Genomic DNA, 14,176 nt, shown 5'->3' on the forward strand with positions numbered 1-14,176 from the left:
AGAGTCCTGACCTCAACCCGACTGAGATGCTGTGGCAGGACCTCAAGAAAGCGATTCACACCAGACATCCCAGGAATATTGCTGAACTGAAACCGTTCTGTAAAGAGGAATGGTCAAGAATTACTCCTGACCGCTGTGCACGTCTGATCTGCAACTACAGGAAACGTTTGGTGGAAGTTATTGCTGCCAAAGGAGGTTCAACCAGTTATTAAATCCAAGGGTTCACATATTTTCCACCTGCACTGTGAATGTTTACATGGTGTGTTCAATACAAACATGGTAACATTTAACTCTTTGTGTGTTATTAGGTTAAGCAGACTGATTGTCTATTGTTGTGACTTAGATGAAGATCAGATCACATTTTATGACCAATTTGTGCAGAAATCCATATCATTCCAAAGGGTTCACATACTTTTTCTTGCAACTGTAGTGCCTCAGGGGTGTGACCTCCAGGCTCCACCCACTGCAAGGAACAGTCATCTGAACTGAAGTTTCTTTTTCCTCCCCAAATACTTGAAAATGTCCATTACCCAGAGTCCTCCAGTGACAACTTGGTGATCTACTAGTCCTGTCTGTCCAATAAGATTTTCAGCACAAAATCCTGGAAGGTCTCTTTGGCGCATTAGAGTAAGATTTAAGGGAATACCCAGTCACATGACACAAGACAAGAGGAAGATTTCCCAGATTAGTCAGTGGCTGCAACACTGTGTCCACCCGGCCCCACAATCAGCCATGAGGGTCTGGTGCTCCACCTAGTGGTGGTGTCAAGACTGCAGCAGTCCAAGTCTTTAAACTTCATATAAAAAACTAAAATAAATATTTGACATAATTCCATACCGTCCTATAGAATCATTTTTTTTCTGATTAAGACGCCTTTGGGATATAAGGCCCTAACTCTTCACCATTCCAATCCGTCGTCCTGTTGGAAATTAAGTTTGGGGCTGTTCTCGCTGTAAAACTGAGAATACCAGCGGCGGTGTTTCTGGATGGCAGCGTCTTCCTTCACCAGAAGAGGCTTGGAGATGTATTTCTTGTTGTTCCAGATCATCACGTCCCGCTCAAACTGAAACAGACACGACAGGAGTTAGTCACAAGGTTAGACCTAGAACCCGCTGGGGGAATCTCTACCTATCCAGTCCAGTATAAGGAGTCTGTAGGATGCCAGTACCACTCTGCATGAGACTTCACACGTCACCTACCTGGATGCACTCTGCCTTCAGAATAAACTTGGGGACAATGGCAGGAATATTCCTCTGGTAGTAGATACTGTGGGATACTTTCTGCAGCAGAGGCTCGATGGGCGTCACGCAGTGAAGAATCATCCCTTTGCCCAGGAAGGCATGCGAGAAGTGCAGGAACACGACACCAGGGCCGACCTGTGGAGACAAAGCACAGGCTGTCAGAGGTGAAATTATACCACCAGGGGGCACTGTGGAGACAAACTGTTCATTTGTACATGATATGGAAAATGTATGGAGTACAAGCTGTAGAAGAGAAGTGCATAACGTACCCACCAGCACATTCTAAGAATGGTAAGTGACACTGTAGGTCTCCAAGATTGTGGTTAGTCCCAAGAAGCAGTCTGGAGGAAGCTTTTCTGTAGAGAGTTTGCACACAGCCTGCGACATGCATGCTGCTGCACAAGGCGCAGTCTGCCACCTCTCCTGTTCCTGAGACAACCATCCATAGCTCTCCAGTATCCTGCTCAATTTGGCAAGATGTATACAACTACAGCTACTAGCCAGCCCCACCACCTTTGTGATGCCCAGGCATCATGGCACATGTAGCTTCCAGAGCCAGGTTTTGAGTAAAGTCAGGTAACGTGTACTTTTTAAACAGTAGCCAAGTGCAATCAGTTTTCCGGATTTTGCTGTAACTCTGCGACCACTACCCTCAGTAGTGCAGCCATCGTAGGGTCTGAGGGAGGAGACCAGAGGGATTGTGCTCTATTGTGAACAATGGGGGGGGTGACTGATATAACTGACCCGGGAACAAGGAAAAGGATGTGGTTGGGAGCAGACCCGCGCAGAGAGGTCCGGTAATATGGAGGAATGTGCAGATACCAACAGGATGGGGCTTATGTCTTTAGGACCCCCGTCCCATGCTGGGTTTTTGATATTTGGTGCCACTGGCTGATCTGGAAACTCTTCCTCTTAAAAGCCTGTGGAAAGGGTCACGTTCTCTGAATGTTACTGGTGCCAAATGGACCTTCCAGGTTCTTAGGGCATCTTCCGCATTTACAGGATAGCTTTCGCCATCAGTATTCTTTATGGTTAGAGCAGTTGCTCGGGAAGATGAGAGAAGAGGAATGCTGCCGCATGGGGTTGTCCTTCCTTCTTCTGTGTCAACAATGCAGGATTACAGGGTGAGCTTGATGGCCTCGGCATGGACTGAAGTAGGGCTGGAACATGTAGTCATTAGGGTAGGAAGACTGGCAAGTGGCCATACAAATTAGGGAAGTCTGGCAGCACGACTATCCCAACATCTGCCGTGCCAAACCAAGGATCTGCCGATTCAAGTCCATATTCTGACCTTATCTGTAGGCATCTGGCAGCAGCTTATCTCCTGGCAGTAAACACACATGATCAGCAGATCCAAAAGTACACAGAGTACAGCCAAGCTACTGCCGCCCAGAGCAACAAGCAGAATTTTACATGCAGCTTTGGATGTGAGCACAGTAAGAGTAATATCTGCACCGTTCCTCCTGCTTCCCATCTGGTCCTTTGCTGCTCATCTTTAAAAAACAGCCTCATCCGACCAGCCACAAGAGCCATTCTGAAACACCGCTGATCTCCAGTTACATCAAGTTTATGGTCTTACCTGACGAGCGACGACGTCCACATCAAGCAGGGAGAACTGCTTCCCGAAGAGCAAGGAGGAATGCTGCACAAACATCTGAGAGCAGTGCTTGTTGGGGGCTGGCTCTGGCTCCCACCGGACCTAAAAATCAAAACACATGGAGTTACCACTGGTGACTGGGCAAACACGTTCTGGACAGCAGTCTGGACACTCCGGCTCCTATCCAGCGGCAGCTGTTCTGTGGATCATAACCATCATCATCGTCAGCACCGGGCGACTGGAGCAAATGGTGGGTGGTGTCACCGTTACAATTCTAGCAGAGCCCGGATGTGATCTCTCAGCCCAGTGCGCCCAACAACCCAGAAGATTCTTACCTTCCAAGTGTGCCTGAAAAAGTCCCAAATCCTTGACTTTGTGAATCGGAGGTCAACCCCACTCAGTAGGCCGGGTTCATGTAGGCAAGTAAGGTGAGCGATGTCTGCGGCGTTCTCCGGGATCTCCTGCAATCAGAGAATACGATGGATGTAAGCTGGAGGGCAGATAACATACAAGCGCCTACATGGGGGCCACTGCCACCTCAAAAGCTGCTTCCTTCAGAATCAAAGCGAATGGAGAGCAAGGGGCCTGCATACAGTTTTTGCCCAACCCCTTACTGAAGATGCGCAATATAAAGTAGTGATCATTATTATTAATGATTAAAGAACCATTCATTCCATAGCGCTGTACATATGAGAAGAGGTATACAATAATAGACAATTGCACTAATCATAAACAAGACTAGTTACAGACTGGTACAGAAGGAGAGAGGGCCCTGCCCGCGAGGCTTACAATCTACATGGTATAGGAGAAGGACACAGTAGGTGCGGGTTGAGTTGGTCATGGCGGTATAGAGGCAGCAGGGTCACTGGTTGTAGGCTTGTCTGAAGAGGTGGATTTTCCGGTTTCTTTTGAAGGTTTCCACTGTCGGTGAGAGTCTGATATGTTGGGGTAGCGAGTTCCAGAGTATGGGGGATGCACGGGAGAAATCCTGGAGTCCATTGTGGGAAGAGGTGATAAGGAGAGGAGAGAAGGGAAGGAGGTCTTGTGAGGACCGGAGAGTGCGTGTGGGGATGTATCAGGAAAGTAGCTCAGATGTAGGGAGGGGACAGGTTATGGACGGCCTTGTATGTATTTGTTAGTATTTTGAACTGAATTCGCTGGGCAATGTGGATCCAGTGAAGGGATTGGCAGAGGAGTAACGAGGTGAGAGGTGGATTAGTCGGGCAGCAGAGTTGAGGATAGATTGGAGGGGTGCGAGAGTGCTAGATGGAAGGCCACAGAGGAGAGTGTTGCAGTAGTCTAGGCAGGAGATTATGAGGGCATGTACAAGCATTTTCGCAGATTCAAAGCTGAGGAAAGCGCTCAAGCGGAGATGTTTTTGCGTTTGAGGTGGCAGCAGGTGATAGAAAGGGCTTGGATGTGGGGTTGGAAGGAGAGGGCAGAATCCAAGGCAGCAGACTTGGTTGACAGGGGAGAGAGTGTGCAGCCTTAGATCGCGATTAATAGGTCTGTTGGGGGGGAGAAACAGAAGGTAGACATTGGGATTCTGGATAATAAGGGGGTGATGTCTGGACCAGAGAGGTAGATTTGTGTGTCCCAGGCCAAAAGTGTAGATATAGAAGAGTAGGGGTCCTAGGACAGAGCCTTGCAGGACACCAACAGAGGGACCGAGAGGAGGAGGAGGTGGTGCGGGAGTGGGAGACGCTAAACATTTGGTCTGTGAGGTATGATGTGATCCAGGAGAGGGCCAGGTCAGTGATGCCAAGAGGTGAGAGAGTTTGCAACAGAAGGGCGTGGTCGACAGTGTCAAAGGCAGAGGACAGGTCACAGAGAAGGAGGACCGAGTAATGTTTAGGTATTGGCTGTTAGTAGGTCATTGGTGACTTTGGTGAGGGCAGTCTCAGTTGAGTGGTGGGGTCAGAAGACAGATTGTAGGCGGTCAAAGAGGGAGCAGGAGGAGAGGCGAGTGGACAGTTCAGAATGGACATGTTCAAGTAGCTTTGAGGCATACAGAAGAAGTGAGCTGGGGCGATAACTGGACACAGAAGATGGGTCAAGTGAAGGATTTTTGAGGATGGGTGTAATGGAGGCATGTTTAAAAGCAGAGGGGAAGACACCAGAGGTTAGAGGTTGAAGAGATGAGTTAGGGCTGGGATAAGCACTGTGGTGAGGTTAGGGATGAGGTGGGATGGGACTGGGTCAAGTGCACAGATGGCGAGATGAGATCTGGGAGAGTTTTTCTTCTGTAATGGTGGAGAAGCGGGTTTTGGGAGAAGAGGACCGAGCAGTTGTGTAGAGGGTCTGTGGGACTGTGCACTGAAGCTTTCTCTGATGTTGACTATTTTTTGTTTAAAGTATGTGGCAAAGTCCTCGGCTGATATGAGGGTGAGGGCACTGGGGGTCAGAGAAGGGAGTAAAAGTGTTAAAAAGTTGTTTAGGGCTCTGGGACAGGGAAGATATGAGAGATGAGAAGTTGTCCGTTTTGCTTCGGTGAGTGAGGACTTGAATATGAGGAGGAATTGCTTGTATGCGGTGAAGAGATCCTTAGAATTTGATTTCTTCCATCTCTGCTCAGCAGCCCTGGAAGCTTGTCTGAGTTTTTTGGTCAGGTTGGTGTGCCAGGGTTGTCTTGATTTTTCGGGTTTTGTTGTGTGAGGGGGGCAACTGGGTCCAGAGCTGTACTTATTGTGGTGTTATATAGGGTGGTGGCAGTATCTGGGTCTTGGAGGGAACAGATGGTGGAGAGTGGCAGAAGAGAAAGCAAGCGAAAGTCGAGATGTTTAAGGTTCCTGCGGGGGTGGGTGGGGTGCTGGTGTGTGGACCGGGGGAGCTGCAGAGGAGACGGTGAAGAGAAGGTGAGTAGGTTGTGGTCAGATAGGGGGAGAGGCTCATGAGAAAGGTTAGATAGGGGGCAGAGGAGTGTAAAGATAAGATCCAGAGTGTGACCATCTCTTTGGGTGGGAGCAGAAGACCACTGTGAGAGGCCGAAGGAGGAAGAGAGCGATAGGAGTTTAGAGGCGGCTGAGTGGCAGGTGTCAATAGGGATGTTGAAGTCACCCATGATGATAGTTGGGATGTCGGCAGAAAGAAAGTGTAGTAGCCAGGTGTTAAAGTGGTCAAGAAAGATGGTGGCTGGGCCTGGGGGGTGGTAAATGACAGCTACTTGGAGGTTGGAGGGAGAGTAGATGCAAACAGTGTACTTCAAATGAAGCGAGTGTAATGGAGGGTGGCAGTGGAGTTGGGCTGTAGGAGCAGGTGTCTGATAGGAAAAGACCAACTCCTACACCATGTTTGCAGCCGGGGCAGGGGGTGTGAGTGAAATGGAATCCACTATATGAGAGTGCAGCAGAGGAGGTGTGGGAGGGTGTCAGCTATGTTTCTCTGTGGGACCCAGAAAGGAAAGTTTGAGAGATGAAGAGATCATGAATGTAGGACAGTTTGTTACAGACAGAGCGTGCATTCCATAATGCTCTGGCAAGAGGAACCAAAGGAGCAGGGGGCAGAGGGATGGTTATTAGGTTTAAGGGGGTTGCAGAAATTTGTAGAAGGAGATTTGTACTGGGACATGGAGGTGATAGTGGGGATTTGCTGAGGGTGGCCTGGATTTGGAGAGATAACACCAGCAATAAGGAGAAGCAGAGAAAGTGTTAATAAATGAGAAGAGAGGGCAGGAGGTATCTGTGCGTGTTTGGGAAGGAAGTGTTTTACATTGCCAAACAGGTTTGTGCAAGCGTCAGATGAGAAGGTAAGATGGAGGGAGAGATGAATAGTTCCTTGCTGGGTGAATGTGGGGGTATTGCAGGAGGTTGTGGAAAAGTGGGAAGAGTAAGATGAAAAAGTGAAACACTGTTTCTAGTAACTATGTCTGTCATTATCTGTGGTCCCCTTCTGGTATAATTCAGTATGTGCACTTGAAAGGTGTTGCATTTGGAAAGACCAAGGTTTGGAGGACCTAGGAACTTAGATTTATACCACTCAGAGTTCAATCAGGTGTGACCAAGAGGGGAGGGGGCTACATATGGCCTAATCAAGGGGAGGACCAGGTACAGGGTGGAATAGTCAATGTAAACAAATACCCCATAAATCCAGCAAGAGATAAATCATGTTTTAATATATGCAAATGAGCCTCTAGGAGCAACTGGGGCGTTGCCATTACACCTAGAGGCTCTGCTCTCTCTGTAGCTGCATGCCCTCTGCACTTTGACAGGAATAGGTGTGATGACGTTTTCAATACCTGGTCCTTTCAAAGTGCAGAGGGAGCAGCAGTTCCAGAGAGAGCAGAGCCTCTAGATGTAACGGCAACACTACCGTTGCTGACAGATGCCCTTTAAGGCAGTGAGCTCTCTCCACAGACTGAAGCGGCTGATAACAGGAAGCAATAGACTGCATTCAACCACACAGCACATGGAGGGATGGACTGCAGGTTTTGAAACAAAAACAAACGAGGTGGAAGTGCCAGTTTAAGGCTTCCACATTCATTAAGTGGTAAACAACATTCCAGGACCAGTGCGGCTGCATTCCCCCCCAGACAACGAGCAGTGCCGAGAAGACTCCTCCCTCCCCTCTCCATATACTGCTGGGTGCCTCCTCACCTCTATATGAGAATTGACGTAATGCTCGGTGCGCCCCCTGTAGATCCACTTCTTGCTGGTGATCTCTTCCTGCTCGGGGATGTTCCACGTCGGCTCGATCTGGTCGCAGTGATACCAGATGAACACCATCCCATTGATTTCGCAGCATGGCCACGTCTTCAGCTTGGCGAACTCTGGAACTGCACGTAAGAGAGGAGATCTTATCAGCGCTTCACCTTATCCAGAAACAGCGCCACCCCTGTCCGTAGTCTGTGTCCGGTATTGTAGGTCCTGCTGGACACGCGTCACACCGATTCTGAAACAGAAAGCCATGCTTTCCTAATCCTAGACAATCCCTTTAAGACACAGCGCCTCCACAGGAGGGATAATCCACACTCTGCAGCGGTGCAGAGTGTAGGTTATGTCCTGTCTTGTTGCTCCCCCATGTATTCTGCAGACCGTCTCTAGTTCAGGTTGCTCAGCAGCCTCTCCGCTTCCTGTCTGGGTGCCCACCTCTTGGGCACATGTGCTGAAGAGGTCACAAGACTGTTGGGTGCAGGGAATTTCCTACCTTTTTCAGCATAGGGTATCCTGGTACATTTGCCATCCTCGCCGCGAAACTGCCACCCGTGGAAAGGACATTCGATGCAGTCGCCGACCACTCTACCGCCCACGGCAAGATTTGCACCGAGGTGAGGGCAGTAGGCATCTACAGCGTACACTTTACCATCCATGGTACGGTACACGGCGACCTGTTCACCTGCAAGACAAAAACACGCCATGAAATCCACCGCCTGCGGCGACTAATCAGAACACGTGGGGCCCCCGGGGGCTGCCTGACCACCACGTGAGGTTATGTGATGGGCACTGTGCCCTCTACTTGCCGCCAGCGCCATGTGAGGGAAAGTCTTTTTAAGGCTCCCACTAATGCAGCCAAATTTTCTACCACACGAATCCTAATTATTCCCAGAAACCATCAGCTTATGCTGATTACTGATCCCGGAGCCAAGCATAGTCAAGGTGCAGAGCGGAGGAGTTACATAACCGAGGCGATAAGATCTGTGGCGCACTCCACAAGCCCCGACATCATTACATCCATCTCCTCATCTGCCTGGTAAGTAGATCACGGGGAGCGCTGCTCATACAGTAACCGCCACTGCCTGGAAACCGTCAGCAAGCAGGATGGATCCTGTCTACAGAGCTGTCCTTTACGGTTTTTAGCATATGGTCCAAGATACTGCAGGTAGATGGAAATCTACAGGGTGCCCCCACTCCACAAAAAAAAAAAAAAGAATAAAAAAAAAAGGAATCCGCGTCAAGAACGGACAGGACACTGTTTCTACAGTGCAGTGAAATCAATGCACGCGCCCAAAGTGCTGTGTGTGAACCTAGCCTTAAAGCCATATCAGTCAGGTCTGAACTCTTCACACTGGTCACCAGTAAACACTAAAAACCAGTATGAACGACAAGCACAATGGCGAATTCAAAGACACAAGGCACGGAATGTGAAGCCTTCAGGATGGCGGCCAGATTCGGCAGGGCGTGCGTTCTCAGCGGGGAGTGGACCGTTGTCAGACAAAGGAGATAAGTCTCTGCCAGGCTGGAGAGGTTAAAGGATTGGGCATATTGAAAATCCAACATGCCTGATCCTTCAATGCACATGCAAGGTGTGACAGTACATGCGGGGGTCCATAGACTACAGGCAGTACACCACAGGTAATGGGGGGCCACAATAAACCATTGGGGTATGTGAACATGATGGAGGGAGTAGTTGTGTCCCCCCCCCCCAGAATTCCCCAAAGTTGAGCTTGGGGGGGGGGGGGGGGGGTAATATTTGAGTCTTTAACACCCCCACAGATGCTAATGGATGGAAGCTAGGGGGCGCCATCAGCATCTGCTGCCTCTAGAAGAGGAAGGGATGTCAGGCAGGTGTAGGGGGCATCGCACAAGCCCACTCACCCAGCTGAGGGGTGTATGGCCAGTGCCCACCAAATGCAGAGACACTGGATAAGACTGGTGCACTCCTGTCTACTGCCAGCCGGGGAGGGGCGCTAAAGTTCACTTTGCATCACTGTGGACTTTACAGTGTGAGAAGGCAACCTGGAAGAGCGCCCGCCGCCATGTGAATGAGTCAGCCATGAACACTTTAAGGTTTACAGCTTTCTCCCATGATGCATCATTTCTGCCGGGCAGAGTCTAGAGCGTCGGCCAATGGCGGGAACAAAATCTCCTGGAGCTAGCAAACCCCACTCTGCTGCACTGCGCCCACCTCCCCGCAAACCCCACTCTGCTGCACTGCGCCCACCTGCCGAATCCCTGCAAACCCCTCTGCTGCACTGCACCCACCTCGCTGCACTGCACCCACCTGCCCAATCCCTGCAAACACCACTCTGCTGCACTAAGCCCACCTGCCCAATCCCTGCAAACACCTCTGCTGCACTGCACCCACCTTGCTGCACTGCACCCACCTTGCTGCACTGCACCCACCTTGCTGCACTGCACCCACCTGCCCAATCCCTGCAAACCCCACTCTGCTGCACTGCGCCCACCTGCCCAATCCCTGCAAACCCCACTCTGCTGCACTGCGCCCACCTGCCCAATCCCTGCAAACACCACTCTGCTGCACTAAGCCCACCTGCCGAATCCCTGCAAACACCTCTGCTGCACTGCACCCACCTTGCTGCACTGCACCCACCTTGCTGCACTGCACCCACCTGCCCAATCCCTGCAAACCCCACTCTGCTGCACTGCGCCCACCTGCCCAATCCCTGCAAACCCCACTCTGCTGCACTGCGCCCACCTGCCCAATCCCTGCAAACACCACTCTGCTGCACTAAGCCCACCTGCCGAATCCCTGCAAACCCCTCTGCTGCACTGCACCCACCTCGCTGCACTGCACCCACCTGCCCAATCCCTGCAAACCCCACTCTGCTGCACTGCGCCCACCTGCCCAATCCCTGCAAACCCCACTCTGCTGCACTGCGCCCACCTGCCCAATCCCTGCAAACACCACTCTGTTGCACTAAGCCCACCTTCAAGGCGGGAACGGTGCCCACTTTGCTGGAGGTAAATCTTAAGGTGGCTATACACTAGTATTCCTCCTAACCCTCCATACACACTGGGTTCAGCTGAGGATGCATGTGTTTTTAATGAGGACCGAGGCTCATCTCCCCGAGGATGGGGCATAATGAAATCCATCCCACCCCCCCCCCCCAAATGTGATGACTGTAGCCAATCGCCAGCCTCAGCGCTGCACCGGACAGGCCAGTGATGTCACTGCTGCAGCCCGGTGGGAAAACTGGGATCTTTCAGGCAAGTAATGATGGATGCCCTGTGCTGTTGGCTCTGCTGCATGCAGAGGGGAGATGAGAGGTAAGTACTTCCAGTGCCCACCCTCCAAAAGGTACAAACTAGTTCCTCTAGAGCGGCGATGCGATTGCGGCACCGATCCCACATTCCCGATCACGGGGAACTGGTTCTACAAGAAGAACCAAGAGCAAAGGTTACTATAGTGTGGCATTGCACAGGAACTAGCACCACCATCATCTCCCAGCATGGGCCAGGAAGATGGGAGAGGGCGCCTGTCCCAGATACGGCACCGCACCTACATTACATTCCACGTCCCGACCTAATCAATGACAGCCAGGCACTGCAAGCCGAGCGCAGAACTCAGTCACTGCTCCACTGCACTGCGCAGAGAGATCCAGACTCGATCCAGAAGAAGTTCTGGACATTTATCCAAGGAGTGTGCAAGTTAAAGGGGCACTCCGGACAAGTCTGGAGTTCACCTTTAAATGAATATTTCCTGGAGATCACAGCGCTCAGGTCACCTGCTACACCCCAGGTTACAAATCCATCCTCACTGGTTTCACAGACGTAGCAGAGCCGAACATGACAGCCGTTTTACATCAGAACTAAGAATGGGTTTTCTCTGGAGTTCTGGGAAACCTATTGCACCAGGTGACAAACCCCACTCTGCTATGTCTGCCCGTTACACCGTTAGCTTCACAGTGTTCTGGATCCTGTCACCAGGGTAACGGATCATACCAGTGTGACCAGTCCACAATGTACCCCCCCAACCAACACCCAATTCTTCACGTGCATGTACATAGGAAATGGCCTACTGAAAGCCCGCCCAGCAACAGGAGTAGTGTTATCACCAGGTCAACTCTGCTACATCTGTAGACTTCATGATAATGTCAGTACTGTGCCCAGTTACTTAAAGAATAACTCTGCAAACAGCTGCACAATGATCGCTGGAGTTCGCAAACTCCACTTAGCTGCACCAAGCCCACTATGGAGTTTGGTAAGGTGGGCACAGTGCAGCAGAGTGACATTTACTGGGTTTGGCACTCAACTGCACCATGCCCACCTCCTTAAGCTTCACCCAGCTACATGTTGCCCACCTTCCCAAACTCCACCTCTGCAAACTCTACACAGCTGCATCATGCCCACCTTCAGAAACTCCACACATGGTGCCCACCACTCAAATCCCAGCAAACTCCACTCTGCTGCGCCGTGCCCACCTCCCCAATCCCAGCAAACTCCACTCTGCTGCGCCGTGCCCACCTCCCCAATCCCAGCAAACTCCACTCTGCTGCGCCGTGCCCACCACTCAAAACCCAGCAAACTGCACACTGCTGCGCCGCAGTCCTATTCCGGACATGCCCAGGACCCCTCACCATTGTGCCCATGTAGCTGATGGATGCCCGACCCCTCAGCTGTGGGCACTTACCACAGACGGTGAGGTTGTGCACGGCCCCGGGCTCCAGCAGGTGCGAGTCCAGCACTTGGAACCAGCCATTGGGATAGACCGGGGGCAGGTCTCCCTTCTTCCGCCTCCTCCGGACCAGGTTGGCGGTCTGGGCCCGGCTCCGGCCCCGCTCCGGGATGTAGCCCACGTCGTCCGGGCTCCGCAGCAGCTCCAGCGGGCGGCTCAGCACCCTCCAGCCCCACAAGCCGAGCGGCAGCAGGAGCAGCAGGGAGCCGGCAAGCAGTGGGCTCCGGGCGGGGACGCCGGCGGCGGAGGAGCGGGGCAGGTCCGGCAGCAGGTGGGCGCTGAGGAGCAGGCTCCCGGCACTGGCCAGCAGCACAGCGCCCAGCACACACAGGACGGACAGCCACAGCAGCGACCGCGGGACCGACTCCATCACACCTGTGTGACAGCCCCGCCCCCGCTCCGCCCTCTTATACCTGCCGTCTCCATGCAACCAGCGCGACGCCGTCTCCATGGCCGCGGCCCGGTCACATGACCCACGCACCTGAGCTACGTGCCTGTTGGGGCGCACAGATCACGTGATCACAGAGGCAACTCCACAACTAGCAATTCCTAATAAACAGGACAAGCCCTCCATCTCAGGATCGGACATAGGGTTCATGCTGCGGTTTTGGAAAATCGCAGCAAAAACTGCAACGTGTGAATAAACCTTTACAGGGATCTAGCAGATTTGGGTTTTATTTTTAATACTTGTGGGGCACAATTTACTTCCCAGTGTTTCCATTCAGTAAAAGAAAGCAGAGATCTAGAAAATAGTGAGGAATTGAATACATTGTTTGTAGTACAGATAATGGAGATAAGCGGCAGATCTGCAGCTGCAGTAATGGTCTAACATGGGGAATGGAGATAAGCGTCATATCTACAGCTGCATTAATGGTCTAACATGGGGAATGGAGATAAGCGTCAGATCTACAGCTGTGGTAATGTTCTAACATGGGGCATGGAGATAAGCGGCAGATCTACAGCTGCAGTAATGGTCTAACATGGAACATAGAGATAAGCGGCAGATCTACAGCTGCAGTAATGGTCTAACATGGAACATAGAGATAAGCGGCAGATCTACAGCTGCAGTAATGCTCTAACATGGGGAATGGAGATAAGCGGCAGATCTACAGCTGCAGTAATGGTCTAACATGGGTAATGGAGATAAGCAGCAGATCTACAGCTGCAGTATTGGTCTAGCATGAAACATAAAGATAAGCGGCAGATCTACAGCTGCAGTAATGCTCTAACATGGGGAATGGAGATAAGCAGCAGATCTACAGCTGCAGTAATGGTCTAACATGGGGCATGGAGATAAGCGGCAGATCTACAGCTGTAGTAATGGTCTAACATAGAACAGAGATAAGCGGCAGATCTACAGCTGCAGTAATGGTCTAACATGGGGCATGGAGATAAGCGGCAGATCTACAGCTGTAGTAATGGTCTAACATAGAACAGAGATAAGCGGCAGATCTACAGCTGCAGTAATGGTCTAACATGGGGCATGGAGATAAGCGGCAGATCTACAGCTGCAGTAATGGTCTAACATGGAACATAGAGATAAGCGGCAGATCTACAGCTGCAGTAATGGTCTAACATGAAACAAAGATAAGCGGCAGATCTACAGCTGCAGTAATGGTCTAACATGGAACATAGAGATAAGCGGCAGATCTACAGCTGCAGTAATGGTCTAACATGGGGCATGGAGATAAGCGGCAAATATACAGCTGAAGTGATGGTCTATCATGGTACATAGAGATAAGCGGCAGATCGACAGCTGCAGTAATGGTCTAACATGGAACATAGAGATAAGCGGCAGATCTACAGCTGCAGTAATGGTATAACATGGGGCATGGAGATAAGCGGCAGATCTACAGCTGCAGTAATGGTCTAACATGGAACATAGAGATAAGCGGCAGATCTACAGCTGCAGTAATGGTCTAACATGGGGCATGGAGATAAGCGGCCGATCTACAGCTGCAGTAATGGTCTAACATGGGGAATAGAG

At 51.1% G+C, this 14,176-nt stretch overlaps 1 protein-coding gene across 1 annotated transcript; it reads right to left on the reverse strand.

The window, feature by feature from the left end:
* Window positions 1-331: 331 nt before the first annotated feature.
* LOC122946149 (cholesterol 7-desaturase nvd-like) lies at window positions 332-12,676 on the reverse strand. The gene is made up of 7 exons (XM_044305552.1): window positions 12,145-12,676; window positions 7,981-8,169; window positions 7,431-7,609; window positions 3,174-3,299; window positions 2,821-2,940; window positions 1,200-1,376; window positions 332-1,063 (listed from the first exon to the last, which is right to left on the reverse strand). The coding sequence occupies exons 1-7, from the start codon at window positions 12,638-12,640 to the stop codon at window positions 899-901; spliced, it is 1,452 nt and encodes a 483-aa protein (XP_044161487.1). The 5' UTR covers window positions 12,641-12,676; the 3' UTR covers window positions 332-898.
* Between the last annotated feature and the right edge of the window lie 1,500 nt (window positions 12,677-14,176).

This window comes from Bufo gargarizans, chromosome 9, assembly GCF_014858855.1.
Source record: "Bufo gargarizans isolate SCDJY-AF-19 chromosome 9, ASM1485885v1, whole genome shotgun sequence".
Taxonomy (NCBI): Eukaryota; Metazoa; Chordata; class Amphibia; order Anura; family Bufonidae; genus Bufo; species Bufo gargarizans.